The sequence below is a fragment of the Coffea arabica genome, chromosome 1e (assembly GCF_036785885.1).
Source record: "Coffea arabica cultivar ET-39 chromosome 1e, Coffea Arabica ET-39 HiFi, whole genome shotgun sequence".
Classification (NCBI taxonomy): domain Eukaryota; kingdom Viridiplantae; phylum Streptophyta; class Magnoliopsida; order Gentianales; family Rubiaceae; genus Coffea; species Coffea arabica.
In genome coordinates, this window is record NC_092311.1 from 6,168,262 (window position 1) to 6,186,067 (window position 17,806).

Below are 17,806 nucleotides of genomic sequence, written 5' to 3' on the forward strand. Positions count from 1 at the left end.
AAGGCCTTTTTTTTCCAAACATACACAGTGTGATATGCTGGTTAATAACTTGTGTGAATCATTTAATGGCAGTATTTTAGAGAGTAGGGACCAGCCTATTATTTCTATGATAGAGGCCATTAGAGAATACTTGATGGAAAAGATCCAAAAGAGAAGGATAGCAATGAAAAAATACAAGTTAGATGGTGGACCACTCATTAGAGAAATTGTGGAAGAAAGGGTCAAACGTGTAGCACAATGGGAAATAACATGGAATTCAAAAACAGGTTATCAGGCAAAGGGGCCACGAGGAGCCCAATTTGCTGTTGACCTTGAGAAAAATGAGTGCACATGCAATTTGTGGGTCTTGAGTGACATTCCATGTTCCCATGCAATTGCTGCTCTACATAGAGCTAATAAGGATCCACACAAGATGTTGGCTAACTGCTATCACAGGGAGCTATTCTTTACCATCTATGATAATGTGTTGCAGCCTATTAATGAAGACATTCAATGGCCACAGTCAGATATACTGGAGTTGGACCCACCAGCAAGTGTTACTCAACCTGGCAGGCCAAAGAAAGCTAGAAAGAGAGATGTTACAGAAGGAAAAGATCATGGCAAAAGGTTGTGAAGGAGGGTTGTAATCCATTGTAGAAAGTGTGGAGGGATTGGACATAATGCTGCGACTTGCAAGAATCCTCCTAAGTCATCTAGTGTATAGCAACCTTCTCAACAACCAGTACCTACTGAACAACCATGTAATCAGCAGCAGCAGGAAGCTCTAACAAAAAGACAACGTGTGAGTTTGGATTTCATTATAACTTCCTTTTCTTTGAATTTTTTTTTTTTTTTTTGTGATCTGAAATGCTTTCTTTAATATGTAGGTAAGCAACAATCAGGGACAAAGAAATCAGCAAAAAACTCAGCAGCAGCCAACACATCAACCTCAGTCCCGGCAATCCACCGCAAGGCCACCAGTTCATATGCACAAGAAAAGTACATCAAAAAGGCCATTGACAGATGCAGACAACGGTTTTATTAATCTCAACTATACTTACTTGTGTAAAGATCCACCTTTCAATGTTGGAAACTGGCAGGGAAGAAGTGGAAGAAGAGGAAGAGGAAGGGGAAGGGGAAGAGAAAAGGGAAGATCTGCTGGATTTGGAACAAGTTCTTGAAATATTGCACCATCTTTTGTCACCAAGCCTGACAAAAAGAAAGACCTGCAAATATTTTTGTGATGATTTTGTTGACTGTAAATGGATGTAACTAGAATGTCCAGACTATAAATGGATTTTTTTGAATAGTCTTTTGTGGGGAAGCAAAACATGTGCCTGTGCTTGGTATCTAACAATACAGACAAAGGTCACTGCTTTTTGGGCATTTGTCTGTTTCCTATGAAAGTGATTATTCTATGTATTTACAGATAAAGATCATTGTAATTTCCTTTTGCTAATTATATTCTAATGTTATGCAGTTGCTATCTTATATTTGTATGGTATGGTATAGTAGTTTTTGTCGACTAATACAATCAAATACATCCAACAAAGCCCATGACATGGGAATTGGGATAAATAATTCTCATCACATTACTTGCCGAAAATTACAGTTATCACTGACTAGGTTCAACCACACTTTTACACTAATCCAACATACAACAAAGACTTGTAAAGCAAAAAAATACAATACACTTCTCCCTAACCCTCTGCACCATACACCATACATCTATTTGCTCCATCCATTTTCCTCAAAACTAGTAGTACTGATGGCTATATGTCACAGTTACACACTGCCCTTCATGTATCACCTTCAATTTGCATAATCTCATTATATGTATCCCCAATTTGCAGCATCCCAGGAGAGACTCCATCTTTTTTTTTTCTCTGTAAGCATCATTATTGCAGTAACCAACCAACTTACCACAAGAACCCTTACAAGGAATTTATTCAACTATTTCTGCCACTGTAGCTGCTCCTCTGTTTCTCTTAATTTTGCCTTCAACTTGGTAGCTTTTGCCTCGAATCTTGATGCTACAGTTTCAAATTCCTCTTTTTGTTTTTCTGTTGCATTGATCCTCCTTAGAAGGCTTGGTATCAACTCAATAGAACAACGGCACATCTCATCGTCAATCCAATTCCAATACCCATGGCCACCAACTTCTTCTGAGCAAACGATGTACCTTCTCCCTGGATTTCTATCAGTCCAAGAAGTAATAATCTTCGTGACTTTACCGCAAGGACAAATAGGAAGCAGAGGGCTGCAATATTTGCGCATTTTTGCTTATTTCTTTGCAGATTTCTCTATCTTCCCTCTCCAATTCGTTTGTTGAATAAGTTAGCGGTTGGGCTAGGAAAAGGGAAGAAAGAGGAGTTGTTCCCTTTTTACTTAGAAGATGCGGACAAAAATGCACTTCTTCAAAGCATACTGTCATTAGTGTGATTTGGCTTTCCGGTTGCAAAACCGGATAAACTGGCCAAAAGGGTCACGGGTGCCCAATTTTACAAGTTTGAGGGCTAAAAGTTAATTAAAAATAGTTAAAGGGCTTAATTTTATCTAAACTAAAAGTTCAAGGGTCAAATAGATAATTTGCCATTTAGATAAAAGTACAAAAGTCCTCGAGGTTCCCACCAACAAGGAAGATTAGGAAAAAAAAAAAAAAAGTCCTTCAAGAATCTACTCTTCTTCCTGATTATGGAGCCGCAGGCAAGAAGCACAAGCAGCAAGCAGCAAGCAGCAATCAGGCCAAGAACAAATTCCTCCCTATCCTAAACTGCTTTTTACTAGCCTATGGAATCACATGCAGCCCTTTAATCAGGTGCCTTTATTTCCTCCATGGAGGCAAAAGAATATGGCTATCGGCCTGGATGGAAACCCCGTGTCCCCCTCCCTACTCATTGATTACCTTTGTCGTTGCAAAACTCAAGGGTCCAATGCAAAACTGTTCCACATTACGCCGAGAATATTCATTGCCTTTGCATTAATGGCGGCTGACTGGCCTGGACGATTTCTTCTACGCCCAGGGCAATGCAAAGCTGCGCCTGTGTCTACTTCTGCTCTTGTTATTGCTACTCAGCTGGCCTTCACAGCATTACTTGCTTTTATTCTGAGCAGGCAGAAATTATGCGTTATTCGATAAACGCATTTGCTCTGTTGACGATTGGAGCAGCTGTCTCGGCAGTTGGCATTTCATAGTAGCAGTGTTCGGCCAAAGGGCGTGACGAAAAGTGGTTATTATGTGGGGGGTTTTTAAGACTCTTGCGTCCTCGGCTTTGTGTGGATTTGTTTTGCCCTTGATAGAGTTGGCTCATATGATTGATGGCCAAGAAGGCTATTAGTTTCACGCTTGTTCTAGAGATTTAGGCTGCGTATGGGTTACGGTACTTTTGATTAAAAAAGCACTTTTAGGTGCTAAAAGTGTGTTTTTATAGTGTTTGATGAATATCATTTCATAAAATTAGAAGTAAAATTTTTTGGGTTAAAAGTATTTTTAACAAAAGTTCAAATTTAGTACTTTTAGATTAGATTTTGTGATTTAAAAAATAAAATATCAAATTTAATCATGGTATCCTATATTATAAATCAAATAAAGAGATATATACTTTTTAAAAATTTTCAAATTACATATTATCCAATACAATAAGTACTTATTGAATTATGCCTCCAAACAATATATTTAAAAGCATTAAAACAGTTAATAAGTATTTTTATTAAAAATTCTATTAGGAAAGTTTTTTTTAATAAGCTACCACAACCCCAAAAAGACCCTCGGTCATGTGGTTCTCTGCTGCTACTGCGTTGTTGGGATGCTCATAAATAAAGATTTCCAGGTAATTTCTTACTTCTTGCTCTCTCATTCACAAGCACAAAATTAGACTCCAAAAATTGGAAATTGGGATGTTTAATCCATAGAATGTTGTTTTATTTTCTGTTCCCCACGAATTTTTTGTGTCTTCTAATTAAGCTTTTCTGGTTAGTTTATTGATGCCAGAAGGAATTAGGTTCTCATTATAGAGAGCTGATTTTAGTTTTTAGATCATATGTTGCTTTTGGATTTGGATTGCGGACTGTTCTTCATGCACGCAAAAGAAAAATACGATTAAAATTTTGAAATAATTACTAAATTACCTGAAGTATAAACCTACAACTTACAAGCATATAACGGCAATTTAGTCATTAAATGACCAAATTCTTTTGAGAACATCTATGCATTCATCTAATCGGCATTTTTAACACCAAAAGAGGGCATGTGTTTTTATGAAAAGGTTGTTGATGTTCAAGAATCAAACCTATAAAATCAGCTTTTAATTACACGAGTTAGCATTTAGTTAGTAAATTATTTGTTCTTTAGGCACAGTCTATCCGACTAATTGTAGCCTAAGGAGACGTTGGTTTTGGGATGTTAACATGACGATGTTTGAAACGCAATTTTAAAATCTTAGTTTAGTAACTAGTGCTAAATATAGTACTAGTAGTTTTCGTTTTAATTTAGGAATCTTACTCATTAGCCTGTCCTTTTCACATGCCACGAGTTAGGTTCAATGTAATTAACCTCTTCTCTATTTTCAACTTTTAAATTTTTTTTTCTTTTGAGGGGACTTCTATTTATTGCAACACCAAGCATCATATCTCGTACCTTACATATCCACACTTTAGCTAATCTTTATTACATATAATTAGCAAGTATTAGGTTATAAAATCACCTCTAATGATCAGTAGCTTTTCGTGAAAATTTTGGGTTTAGCCTTCAAACATTGAAACGTCAATTTTGAATAAATAATACCGACTGAAAAATAAACGATGAATTTGTACGATAGATGTTCACTGAGCGCTCATTTATGGTGGTCACTCACACGTTTAGATTTTTTTTTTTTTTGAGAAAAAAAATGTAAGACTAAATTGTGAAAAGGTATAAATGCGTTTGAATGGTAAGTGAGAAATCGTAAATAATTTAACTTATGTAAATACTGGCTAATTAAACATTAGTAGGATGACGTGATTCAATGGGTCTGGATTGTACAATGAATGTTGTGTTTCAGTTTATCTGATTATGTTGGATTTTTGAGCTGCCAATTTTGATAGAGACTTCCAAGAAACTGACTTAAAGAACCTTCCTTCTCCTTGTATGGTGGATTTTGGTTGGACTGAGATCTGAAAAATTTATGGCCTTGCAAAATAGTTCATTTTTTGCCCCCAAAATGGCACTAACGTACCTGTAAATGAATTGTTTTGATTTCACGTCACAAATTCACAAAGACAGATTATCAACATGCCAAACTCGGATTGGAAGTATTATGATGATAATTCTTGTTATTGACACATAAGAAAAAAGGGTTTATATTTATGTTGAGAATAGATAGCTAATTCGATCAACAACATAAAGTCTATTCTATTTTGCATTATGATCAACTTGAACTTTGATAATTTAGCAAATGTAGCTGTCATTTCACTGGTACACTGTATTTAGCATATTTTTTAGTTTTAGCTCCTCCACCTCAATTATTTGGATTAATTTATGAACATTTGTGGAAATGTATCTTTTAGGTTAAGGAATGCAGGAAATTAGAAACAGGGCAATGCAAATTTAATTTCCTGGCTTGCATTCTATATATGCTGAGTTGCTGCATCAATGCACCTTGTAGAGGATGAGTTTACATTTTCGCACCTCTTGCATTTCCTTTAACAGGCCTAATATCAATAAAGCTGCCAAAAAAAAAAAAAAAGAAAGAAAGAAAAAACTCTTCAATGCTGATTCTTTGTTGGAGGATGAGCATGCATAATCCTTTCTCAATTTATGAAGCAGAACAAGAGTATCTGCACATTAATTTGCCTCCCCAGAAGCTCTTCTAATCTTGTTGTAGAGATATGATGAAGAACCTCCAATCAAATACTGGATATGCATATCAGTGAGTACATGTTATTCATCGCCAAGCTGTATCAGTTTAAGGAGGATCAGACTGATATCTACTTCTACTTCCAAGGATGAAGTCAGCAAGATCAAGCACCTTATCAAGCACCTTTTGTTTTTCAGAATATGGAAAGAAAGAATAAGCAAGTCACAACTAAAGCCGCAAACAAATCAAACTGCTCGCGAACGGCTCGATCTAACCAAGTTGAACTATCGAACTTGAGTTTAGTATAGAGAAACTCAACTCGTTATCTCGCAAGTCGAATAATATATATATATTATTTTAATAGTAAACTTATATATATATCCCTCATAATTTTAATATTTATTAAAGAAAAATGATTATCTTATTCATTTTTAAAAATATAAAATAATTATTTTATTTATTTTTTTAGAACTCAAGTAGACTCGATTCTGAACTCGACTAAGATCCAATTTGAGATAGTGTTCGAACTCGAATTTTACATTGAAAGCTTATTGAATTCGAGTTCGAGTTTGAACTTGATAAAATTGAATCGAAACTCAGATCGATTAGGCCAAATTTCGATTCGATTTTATTTGTTTGCGGCCTTACTCACAACAAAAATAAGAAACTGAAAAGGTCGTATATAGCCTTGGTTATAATGTGGAGAACCCTTATAAAATAATTGAGAGCAAGTATTGAACCGTTGGTAATCAATTTGAGTAGTAGGCAAAGAAAATCATAAAAAAAATGCCGTAGGAAAATTTAAGGGAACGTGCATGGTCAACAAGATGAGGCGGTGCAGTTGTGCTACATTCACTGATTCTGCGTCCCACATCGACTTGAGACACAGCAGAGGAGGCAAGAGGAGAAGCATAAAAAAGGTCGGAGGAGGAATTGGATACATACTTACCTGGACGGGGTCAATGGGTGATCAAGAACATTGCACTTCGGAGGGGTGCCCGCCTAAGGTCTACCCAAGTGGTGGAGCCTACGTCATAATTTGTGGCAGCGGGGGCCTGCGTTCGCGCGGCCCCTGCCCAAATTTAGTCCAAGACTTGGCTTTCCTCCCGTGTCCATCCAATTAAAGGCTCTGGGTTAAGGCTATACAAGGGGTTATAAAAAATTAAAGTAGAATACTTTTTCTGTACTAAGTATCATGATTAAAAATGTGTTCAAAATATTTGTTATAAGTTTTTTATCTCTTTCTCTAGTGTTATATCACTTTTAATGTTCAAAAATTTGTTATTAACTTTTGATCTCTTTCTCTAATGTTATCTGACTTTTATTTATGGTTGTTTGGATTGTAGTTTATTTATTTGTATTATGAACATTTTTTTAATAATTTTTTATTTCATATATATTATATAAAAAAATTATATAATATTTTTTTAAAAAAAATTATTTCAAATGTTATCTAACTTTTATTTATGGTTGTTTGGATTGTAGTTTATTAATTTTTATTTATTTGCATTATCAACATATTTTTTAATATTTTTTTATTTCATATATATTACATAAAAAAGCTTTATAATATTTTTTAAAAAAATTATTTCAAATAATCTACTATTCAAATGCACTTTATATTTCATGCTAAATTTAAATTTGAAATTTGAAATTTTTAGGATAATTTTGAAAATAATTCACTAACATCATCATTAAGCAACTATTCTTAAAAAGAGTTGAAATGCAAAACAACTATTCCTAGGAGGAGTTGGAATCCCAAAATGTGAGAAATAATTTCAGACTGAATAATAGAAACGTGTACGTCTTTTTTATGGGGGAAAGAAAAACGTGTACCTTTTACTACAATTTTTTTTTTTTTTTTTTGAAGAACCCTTTTACTACAAAATTGTTCATTGGATCCTATAACCAACTAATTCAACACGTCCCAGAGTTAAATTGATTTTGCCACAATACGCAACTCATGACCATGACAAATGATCATGGATCGTGGATAGACTTTGGAGCAAGCAGCTCTTAGACTCAGACAAGTCAAGAAGATCATTATTTTGAAATCTCTTCCCCATATGCCAAGCCCAATGGGCTGAGACCACAAGTGCCTATTCGTGATTGTCTTCTGTAACTATGTGCTTTAGTTGAAGTATTATTTGGGAAATTCAGATGATCAGAAAATTAGGTAAAGTCTGCTTTCCAAAAAAATAAAAAAAAAAAAGAGGTAAAGTTCATTATAACACCATTTTCATTTGTGTTTGTTTGATGAGAATATTCTAGAGGATTTTTTCTTATTATTATTATTATTATTTTTTGTAATAGCACAAGGGTGGGATTTAAAAAGTGGAGAGGAGGCAGGATATTAGAATTCATAACCTCTACATTATAAAATTAGAACATTTTGGAGATGTTTTCTGTCAAAATTCAATAAATTTGTGTTCCATAAAACAGAAGCGAAGCGAGTGACCAAACAAATGAGCAAATTATCCTAAATGAGCAAAATAGCTGTGTTTACAAAATTGTGATGCATGAGATTATCCTAATTCCTAACTTAAATTTGTACCTTAGAGTCTTAAAATTAAGGTACCACTTATTCGTTTCTTATTTATTTCAAAATGTAGCAAAAAGTCGGCCAAACAACGAATTGATTTGATAACTGGCCATTATTTAATTATCTGAATAATCTACTGCCAATTAAAGTATCAAATTCATAATTGTTTGATAATTTTAATAATTATGGCGACTAGCATAATTGAATTTGTGTCAAGGAAATAAATGATTTAATTTAAATGAACCAAACTTGCGTGTTTATTGGTTAGAATTGATAACTTTTCTAAATCTTAATACTATTGACAGATTAAATCCTAAGAGCTTATTTAGAGTTGTCTATTGATTAGAGAAGTAATTAAAAAGCTTGTTTTAACTAGTAATTAAAAAGCTTGTTTTAAAATCTTAATTGACCATAACAAGTTTATTCATGAATATATAAATTTATTTTTGCACCGATGATCAATTAATTGAACCAAATGCCGAGATTATTCTTTTGATGAGAAGGTTTGTTTTCATTGATGTAGTTTTAATTTATTTTTCATTAGTAATGTCTTTTATTTTTATTCCGTTATTTAATTTCTCTCAACCCCCTATTTTAATTCTTGAAATTGTGAAGAAAATAAATTCACTAGTCTTTGTACATACAATTCTACTCACTGCTGTGCACAAATTTCTATTTTTTTTGAGTAGGTAATTTTATTTTTGTTGGATTTGACACTCACCTGGATTCATGACCTCCCACTTTTCAAAACAAGAAAGAAAATTCTTTATTAGATAACTAAGTAAATACTTGAACCGTTTTTTTTTTAAAGTATAGGTGAATGTCTTGAATCCGAGACGTCTCATTTACACTCCTTCCCTCAGTACCGGCCAACACATCCCTTCCCCTAGTAAATATTTGTACTTTAAATACAATTTGACAAGCAACCCTTTGGGTATAAATACTTGTACGGAAATTAAAACTCAATTAAAACTTGTGTTTTTTCTTTGTAGGCAATTTCAAGGGAAGCAAAATCCTATGAACCGGGAGAACTAAAATTCTATGTGGTGCTAGTTTGCACTGCCATAAGTTGGCAATGATTTTACCTGAGAGTCATGCAGCCACCTTCTGCGGATTGTCTGTGCTATCCGGTATTAGAATTGCTGTGATGCTCCCTGTGACAGAAGTCTTGGCTATTCTTTTCTACCACGAAAGTTTCAAGGCAGAAAAGATTTTAACTCTTGCCCTCTCTCTTTGGGGCATTGCTTCCTATTTCTTTGGTAAGATCAAGCAGAAAGAGAAGAGCAGCTCAGCCGAAGATTAAGTAGATAACCCTGAATTTGTTGGTCCATAATTCCTATGTAATCCATTGGTTATGGTAATTGGCAACAAACATTATTCAGTAATATAATCTTTTATGTGTACTTGTCAAAGGAGCATCCAAAGTAATGATTTCTTGTCTCTGTATATATAAACTATAGAATTCTATCCCTGTTCTTTTTGGCTATTAATACATAGTCTTTGAGATCTTTCTTTTTTTCTTCCTTTTTTTGGGTATTAATCTTATTACAATTCATATTGTCTTAATATTTTATTGGCAGTCATTTGGCAAAACTGAAAACATTATCTAGTGACCACTTTTGCTATTTCTTAAAAAAAAAAAATTAGAATCAAGAATGTTCCTTTATCTCTTCCTTAAAACACAATTAATTATCTTAGAAATTAGTATTAGTTGCCTTAGAATGGTACAAACGCCCCTCCATTATACAAAAGGTCAAGTTACCTTTGTCCCCCGGTTAAAAAAGTATATGGATTACAAACAACAAGAGTTACTTTTTTCTTAAAAAATCCACGGATACCAAGTAATTAACTAGTACCCGTATTACTGACATAGAAATTAAGCTTAATTATAGTAAACATGTTAGGCATAATTGAACAAAAAGCAGCATCCATGCATGCCTCAATCACCACATAAAATAACATTACACTCTTGCATTTGGATTAGATGAGAATAAAGCTGGCAAGTGTTTCAGTCATTGAAGCTGCAATGATTGTTTAGATATAAATACTTCGTTTGACCCATAGGAAAAGAGTCTTGAAGCAATTCGATTGTGGAAGGCATGATCTTGTAGGATTCCAATAGATGCCTAGACCAAATTTTACAATATTTTAAGAAGGGTCCGTTTAGGGCACTTGTTAAAATGTATTTCAAGTGTCATATTTTTTAAAATATAAGATTAATTAGAGAAAGTAAATAAATATAAGAAAAGATGGATAAGATTAAATAGGGAAAGTATGTAAATGCAAGGGACGGTAATAATTGTTAGTATATGCATCTATATAGTAGGTTAGATGAATGTTAGGTGTATTAACGAGTGTCCAATGAGTACCTGTTAGAAAAATCCTTTCAAGAATAGCGGGAAGTCATCATGTATATATTTCAAGTTTATGCTACTAATTGTCAATACTAACACGTAATCTTGAAAATGACCTTGGCTTCGCATTAAGGTAACTTTTGGAGAACTCGAGCATAGCAAAAACAATATTATATGAACTTGACATGGAGCTAGGCTTACTTCAGCTGTAAGGTTAAAAACTCAACCACGAGTCATAAATTTCACTGCCATAAAATAGGGGTAACATCTGCCGCCCTTGAATTCTCCTCATTTCTTCCATTTTAAGAGGTAAAGATATCACCAAGTATCATCTCTTCTGTTAATTCAAACAAAGAACTAATCCTCAACAGGTTGTCATCTTACACAGTATGGCATAATATTTGACAAAGGAGAGGATGGCATTCCCAGTGACTGTCATTTGAATGTAAGAAGTTACTTTGTTACGCACCTAAGAGTTTGAACTAAAATCTCTCGAGCACACCCTGATTACATGATAGGAATGCGCTAACTAAGGGATAAAATCAAACAACAATTTGGCAGTGAACCTACCATTAACAATTTGCCTTATTGGAAAACCTTTTTTGCAAGAGCTACAAGTAGACGATAATCACTTCCTGCCTGCCATGATATCTCACAATGAGGCTCTTCCACAATGGTGGAGTAAGGGGGGGTTGATGGGGGCCATAGCCCCCTAAATTTTGAAAATTTTAATTTATAGTGTGTAAATATGTGTAAAACAAAGTTGACCCCCCCTAATTTTTTACAATTTTAATTTTTATTATAAGAGTTTATATATATATATTTTTATTTATTTATAATTAAAGTTAATATTTGATTTTTTTTAGATGTCATATATTTAAATGAATGGAAATTATTTAGAACATAGCATATTAAGAAAATGTTGGCCCCCTAGAAAAAAAAATCCTGACTCCGTCACTGCCCTTCCAGACAAAATGCAAAATGCAAAATTCTCTACACCATCCAACACTGAAATTGTGAAAGTACCAGCTCAGTCAACTTTCCACAACCACCAAAATAACAAAAGAAATTGTAGGGTAAACGCGACTATCATGGCAAACTCCACCATCCCTGTGCAAGGAACCATTCTCTATCAATCCTTTCGCCAATAATGCCTCACCACTGTTCTGGTCCCCAACATCACCTCAAACCCATATTACCATTTCCCTTTCAAGAGGCTGGGGAAAGATTCAAGTGCTGACCAATGAAAGAAGGCTAGACTTGCAACACGTACTTAAAAGAATATTTAATACAGGCGACATAAAGTAACGATCAGTAAACTGCATCCAACTAAATAAGGAATAGCACTATATTATTACTTGCATATAAATTTTTATTCGCTCATTAATGAATTTTTTCTTCTCCAGTTTTCCGTTCCTTAGAATTCAGAAAAGTAGATCACAGTCTATTACAGTTGCTCTACTTATTTGAAATGTTACACGTGAATCTCCTATGAAATTAGACAACTTAAAGTCCTTCAAAAACCCAACGAGAGGACCTCATCTGTTTCCAAGATCTTTCATCAAGTCAACCATGTGGCTTAAATATTAGATGTCTTCAACATATTGCAATGCCTAGCCAAGCCTACCTGACTTCAATATAAACTTGTAAACATATTTACCTTTTTCAGTAATATCATCCTGATGTTCTTCGACCTTACCTTCAGCTAGTTAAGCATAAATGTAAATTTGTTCCAACTGGCTAATGGTATAGAACCAGGAAATTGATCAGAACAAGTTATGAAATGGCTTCCAATGAACTTCAAAATACAGCAGAAAAGGATTCGTTACTCACCACATGAGATGTGCTGTAGCAAGAGTAGTAAAAACAGCCATTCTCACTTTACTAGAGCACAATCTCAATAATGAAACTGTCCCTAAGGCTAGCAACTGGAGGAAGAACAAAAGCAGTTCTTCCTACAGTCCTGCAGCCATAGTTGTATCCTGCGAACTTCTCACAGATTTAAGACAAAAAGATAATAGAGCAACAAGACAACATAATTATCAACAGTAGAATCAAGTAGAATGTCATTGTATGCATTCTGTCATGGTAGAGACATAAAAAATATGACGCTTCATTCTCACGTGAAATTGTCAAAACATCAGTGGAAGCGTCCAAGTAGATTTTGCATGTAAGTGCAACAAAGCATTCGAAGCATACAAACTGCCCAATTCAGAAGCAAACAATGTTCATATGAAGCCATTTGTAATAGATATGCTTGATTTGCCAAAGCTTTTTTCCAATTCAACATATGCCTTTGGATTCAGTACATTTTAGGAATTTGGAATTAACCAATGGACTATTACCACATAAACAATCTAATCACAATACAAAGGAGTCCATTGCAACAAATTCTCACTCTGTTGCATAGGCAAAAGAACCTGAATCATTGCATAGGCAAAAGAACCCGAATCATCGAATGCTCAGATGATATTTTTTTGACAGTGATATAGTCATTGCAGGGAGAGATATATGTTTTCCTTCATACTAGTTACAAATTTCATGTAAATTGAGGTTGTATTATTGTCCAGACAGATTAATTCCAATGTTACATCAGTTACAAATTCAAATGTTACAAATTCAAATGCTACATCAGACAGATTAATTCCAACATCAGAGAACTGTCAAAGAAATAGTTGCAACGGCTAAGTGCAGCAAGGCCTGCGGCCTGCTACATCGTGAAAGATTGACTGGCAGTGTATTATTGTGCAGAGATGAAAGAATGGAAATTAGGAGCAGCAAACAACCCCTGAAAATTAGAAGCAGTAATTAAACTTATCATTATATCTATGTTAGAACACTAACTTCAGATATCTGTGCTCTCTCTAACTGAATGAGCTATCTAAAATAACGAAAAGGCAATCCAAGAGCAGCAGCTATAAGATTACACACATTACCCGTCTAAACTACATCAGCAGAAGGCCTGAATGTTCATTGTCAGTATGAATCCGCCAGACATTGCAAAACTGCATAAATCTCCTCTGTTCTAGGATGTGATTTATCAACACTATAGAATTGGTGAACTTGATTATCAAGCTCAATCCAACTGCAACCAGGTGTCTTATAGGCATTTTGCTCCATAAGCATCTTCCTCAACTCTCGGGCCTCATCCCACTTGCCCATTGCCCCATATAAGGTTGCCAACATTGCGACATAACCACCATTATTGGGATCAATCTCAATCAACTTCTTCACAGCAAATTCAGCCAAATCAGGTCGCCCATGAATCTTACATCCATTGAGCAAAGAACCCCAGACAACCTCATCAGGCACAATCTTCATTCCAGATATAACTTTGAAAGCTTCATCAAATTGACCAGCTCGTCCAAGAAGATCAATTAAACAACCATAGTGCTCAATTTTAGGTTCAATTCCATACCTTTGAACCATCATGTCATAATAATGACGCCCTTGTTCAACCAATCCTACATGAGTACAAGCATTTAATAGCCCAACAAAAGTCACTCCATCTGGTTCTACTTGATCCGCACACTCCAACATCTCCTCAAAAACACTAATAGCACTCTCACTTTTACCATGCAGAGCATAACAATTTATCATAGAATTCCAAGATGTTAAAGTTGGATTCTGAGTCTGATCAAAAACTCTCCTTGCCTCTTTCAAGCTCCCACATTTCCCATACACATCAACCAAGGCATTGGAAACGAACTTATTCAAACTTAGACTATTCCTATACACATAACCATGAATAGATTTCCCAAGCTGTAGCAATCCACTATGCCCACATGCCGAAAGTGCACACAAAACTGTAACCTGATCAGGCCTATTCCTTCTACTCATGTTTTCCTCCAGAACCATCCTCCTAAAGAATGAAATAGCCTCTGAAAACAACCCATTCTGCGTGCACCCTGCAATAATAGAATTCCAAAATGGCGGATCTCTTTCACACTCAGACATTTCTTCAAACAACAAAATCGCATTCCCAATCTGTCCAACTCTAGTATAGCCCGAGATCATAGCAGTCCACGTGACAACAGTTCTTTCAGACATTCCATCAAACAGCTTCCGGGCAATCTGAATATCCGCTGAAAACCTTGAGTATGCGTCCAAAAGAGCAGTTTCCACAACTGGGTATTTCCCGAAACCAGAACTTTCTATCTGGGAATGCACCATTTCTGTCCCATAAGGCCTAACAACTACTGGGCTCGACTTCAAAACTATAGGAAATATAAAATGGTTAGGCCTTTCCTGGCTATTTCGGACCATTTCACGGTACAAAAACAGGGAAGTATGGTGGTCTTGTAGGGAAGTATAAGCTGTGATCATGGCTGTATAGAGATGTGAATTGGGTGAATCAAGGTGATCAAAAATCAAGCGTGCGTAAGTGATGTTTGAGAGCTTCACAGTGCAGAAACGGACCAGCTTGAAGACGAAGAATTGAGTTTTGGAGTGGCCTAAGGTTATGAGAAAAGCTTGAAGTTGTTTAAGGTGGTTGAGGTGTTTGCATTTGTCTAAGATTGCTAAGACATGGTTGTTAAGGTTGGACAGCATCGTCTGTTAACGGAAGCTAAATCAACTGGCAAGGGGGGCATATAACAATGACCCTGCTTTAAAGGCGTGGAATATTCTGCATAGTTACTTCACGCCTTAATTAAGCAATGCAGCAGGCATCCTTCCATGGGCGTGGTTTATAAGCTGCAAAACAATTACGCTTCTAACATTGTATAGGGGCTATCATAATTTCTATGTACCAGCGCAGGCTCCCAACACCCACAAAGGCGTGATACTTAACCAAGGGGCTTGCCTTTTCCAATCCAACACCCGCAAAGGCGTGATAACCGTTTAAAGTGTCCCCGCTACCTCCACTCACTAAAATATCTAACAATATAAAAAGAAAAGTTGCCCTATGAATAGTGCTTTTTTGTTAAGCGATTATCGGGTAATTCTTGCTAAATGGTTGGCCCTTTTTATCAATTGGGCTGCTCCATTTGGTTCCAACTGCTACTTCTTCTCGTGGATAGACATGTTTCCTTCAATTTTTATCCTCTTGTTGTCCTTTTGCCCTCTCCTACTAGTTTTACTGTAATTTGAGGGTATTATGTGCCTTAACAATTATCCAAATGGTCGGTTATAATGCAATTATAACCAACTTTCTGCCATCTTTTTGTCATTCCACTTTTTCCATTTTTAGTGGTTTGAAACTTCTTCGTGTAGCCACCCACCCACAAGCTTTCTGCTATGAATTTATTATGACTTCTCTCTTCTCTCTTTCCTTATCTTGGTTGTCATCTGGGCTACTCCTTTTGTTTATCTCAACAGAATAACAATATAAAAGGGAGAGTTGCCCTATGAATAGTGCTTTTTGACAAGTGGTTATCCCGTAATTCTTGCTAAATGGTTGGCCCTTTTTTTGTCAATTGGGCTGCTTCATTTGGTTCCAACTGCTGCTTCTTTTCTGTGGATAGATGTGATTTCTTCAATTTTTATCCTCTTGTTGTCCTTTTTGCCCTCTCCTACTAGTTTTACTGTAATTTTAGGGTATTATGTGCCTTAACAATTATCCAAACGGCCGGTTATAATGCAATTATATCCAACTTTTTGCCCTCTTTTGTCATTTCACTCTTTCCATTTGTAGTGGTTTGGAACTCTTTCGTGTAGCTAGCCAGCCACAAGTTTTTTGCTCTGAATTTATTACGACTTCACTCTTTCCTCATCTTGTTTGTCATCTGAGCTACTCCTTTTGTTTATCTCAACAGGATAACAACATAAAAGAGAGAGTTGCCCTTTGAATAGTTGCCCTTTTGTTTATCCCGTAATTCTTGCTAAATGGTTGGCCCTTTTTTGTCAATTGGGCTGCTTCATTTGGTTCCAACTGCTGCTTCTTCTTTGTGGATAGATGTGTTTCCTTCAATTTTTATCCTCCTGTTGTCTTCAATTTTTATCCTCCTGTTGTCTTTTCTACCCTCTTCTGATGGTTTTATTGTAATTTTAGGGTATTATGTGCTTTAACAATTATCTAAATGGCCAGTTATAATGCAATTATAACCAACTTTCTGCCCCCTTTTTGTCATTCCACTCTTTCCATTTTTAGTGGTTTGGAACTCTTTCGTGTAACCAACCAGCCACAAGTTTTCTACTATGAATTTATTACGATTTCTCTCTTCTCTCTTTCCTCATCTTGTTTGTCTTTTGGGCAACTCCTTTTATTTATCTCAACAAGATAGATAAAGTTATTTTTGAGTCAAACTCTCGTCCTCTCCCCCTTTTTGGGATCTTCTTAGAATTGTAGAGAAGGATGGGAGGGAAAAGTTGACTGTTTGCAGTATAAACAAAATTCTTTCTTTCCTCATCTTGTTTGTTATCTGAGCTACTCCTTTTGTTTATCTCAACAAGATAGATAAAGTAGAAAGTCATCCCCCTTTTGTTTATCTCATCCTGTCATCTCCTTCTTTTCGGGATCTTCTTAGAATTGTAGAGGACGATAGGAGGGAAAAGTTGACTGTTGCAGTGTAAATTCTTATATTTTGTTTATATAAAACTCACCAATTCTCCACAAAAAAATGGCTATGTAGGATTTGCATTCAACGTTTTTGAATAGATTTTAGCAAGTGTTATGAGGCTTAGGTTCTGTTTAATGCTTGAACACAGTATGTTTAGAATCATGGAACTTATGTTTAATTACGAATAATTTTTTTTCCAAATGTATTTGTTCGAAGATATATCTAAATTTTTAATCCCTATTTTTGTTCAATTTTGTCCTATAAACTGTGCTCCCCTGTCTTCGTGCTTTCTTATTCTTTGTCACTCTTGCACGTCTTATCCCTCCAATCTCCATTTTAGCCAGTCATCTAGAGTAATACTGCCTCATTTTCTATTTTAAATTTCTAGAATATTTGTATATAAATAAAATGAAGTTTACTTTTCCTATTATGCATATAAGTAGCCGAGTAGGCCTGCTCACTTTCTTAATTTTCAGCTAATTAATAATGACTTTTTTTCAGTTTAGAGTAATTTAATTTCGCTTCTTTTATAATGGAGTTTTTTTTGGGTTGTCATTTGAATGTGAAAATAAATTGTTAGAGATTGGGATCAATTGC

At 35.2% G+C, this 17,806-nt stretch overlaps 1 protein-coding gene and 1 pseudogene across 1 annotated transcript; one reads left to right on the plus strand and one right to left on the minus strand.

The window, feature by feature from the left end:
* The first annotated feature begins 6,754 nt into the window (after positions 1–6,754).
* On the plus strand, positions 6,755–6,889 carry LOC113719501 (U1 spliceosomal RNA; annotated as a pseudogene).
* Positions 6,890–13,086: 6,197 nt separating this feature from the next.
* Positions 13,087–15,636, minus strand: LOC113699021 (pentatricopeptide repeat-containing protein At1g33350-like). The gene is made up of 2 exons (XM_072052711.1): positions 13,646–15,636; positions 13,087–13,497 (listed from the first exon to the last, which is right to left on the minus strand). Exon 1 carries the CDS (start codon positions 15,258–15,260, stop codon positions 13,686–13,688), a length of 1,575 nt encoding a protein of 524 aa, XP_071908812.1. The 5' UTR covers positions 15,261–15,636; the 3' UTR covers positions 13,087–13,497; positions 13,646–13,685.
* Between the last annotated feature and the right edge of the window lie 2,170 nt (positions 15,637–17,806).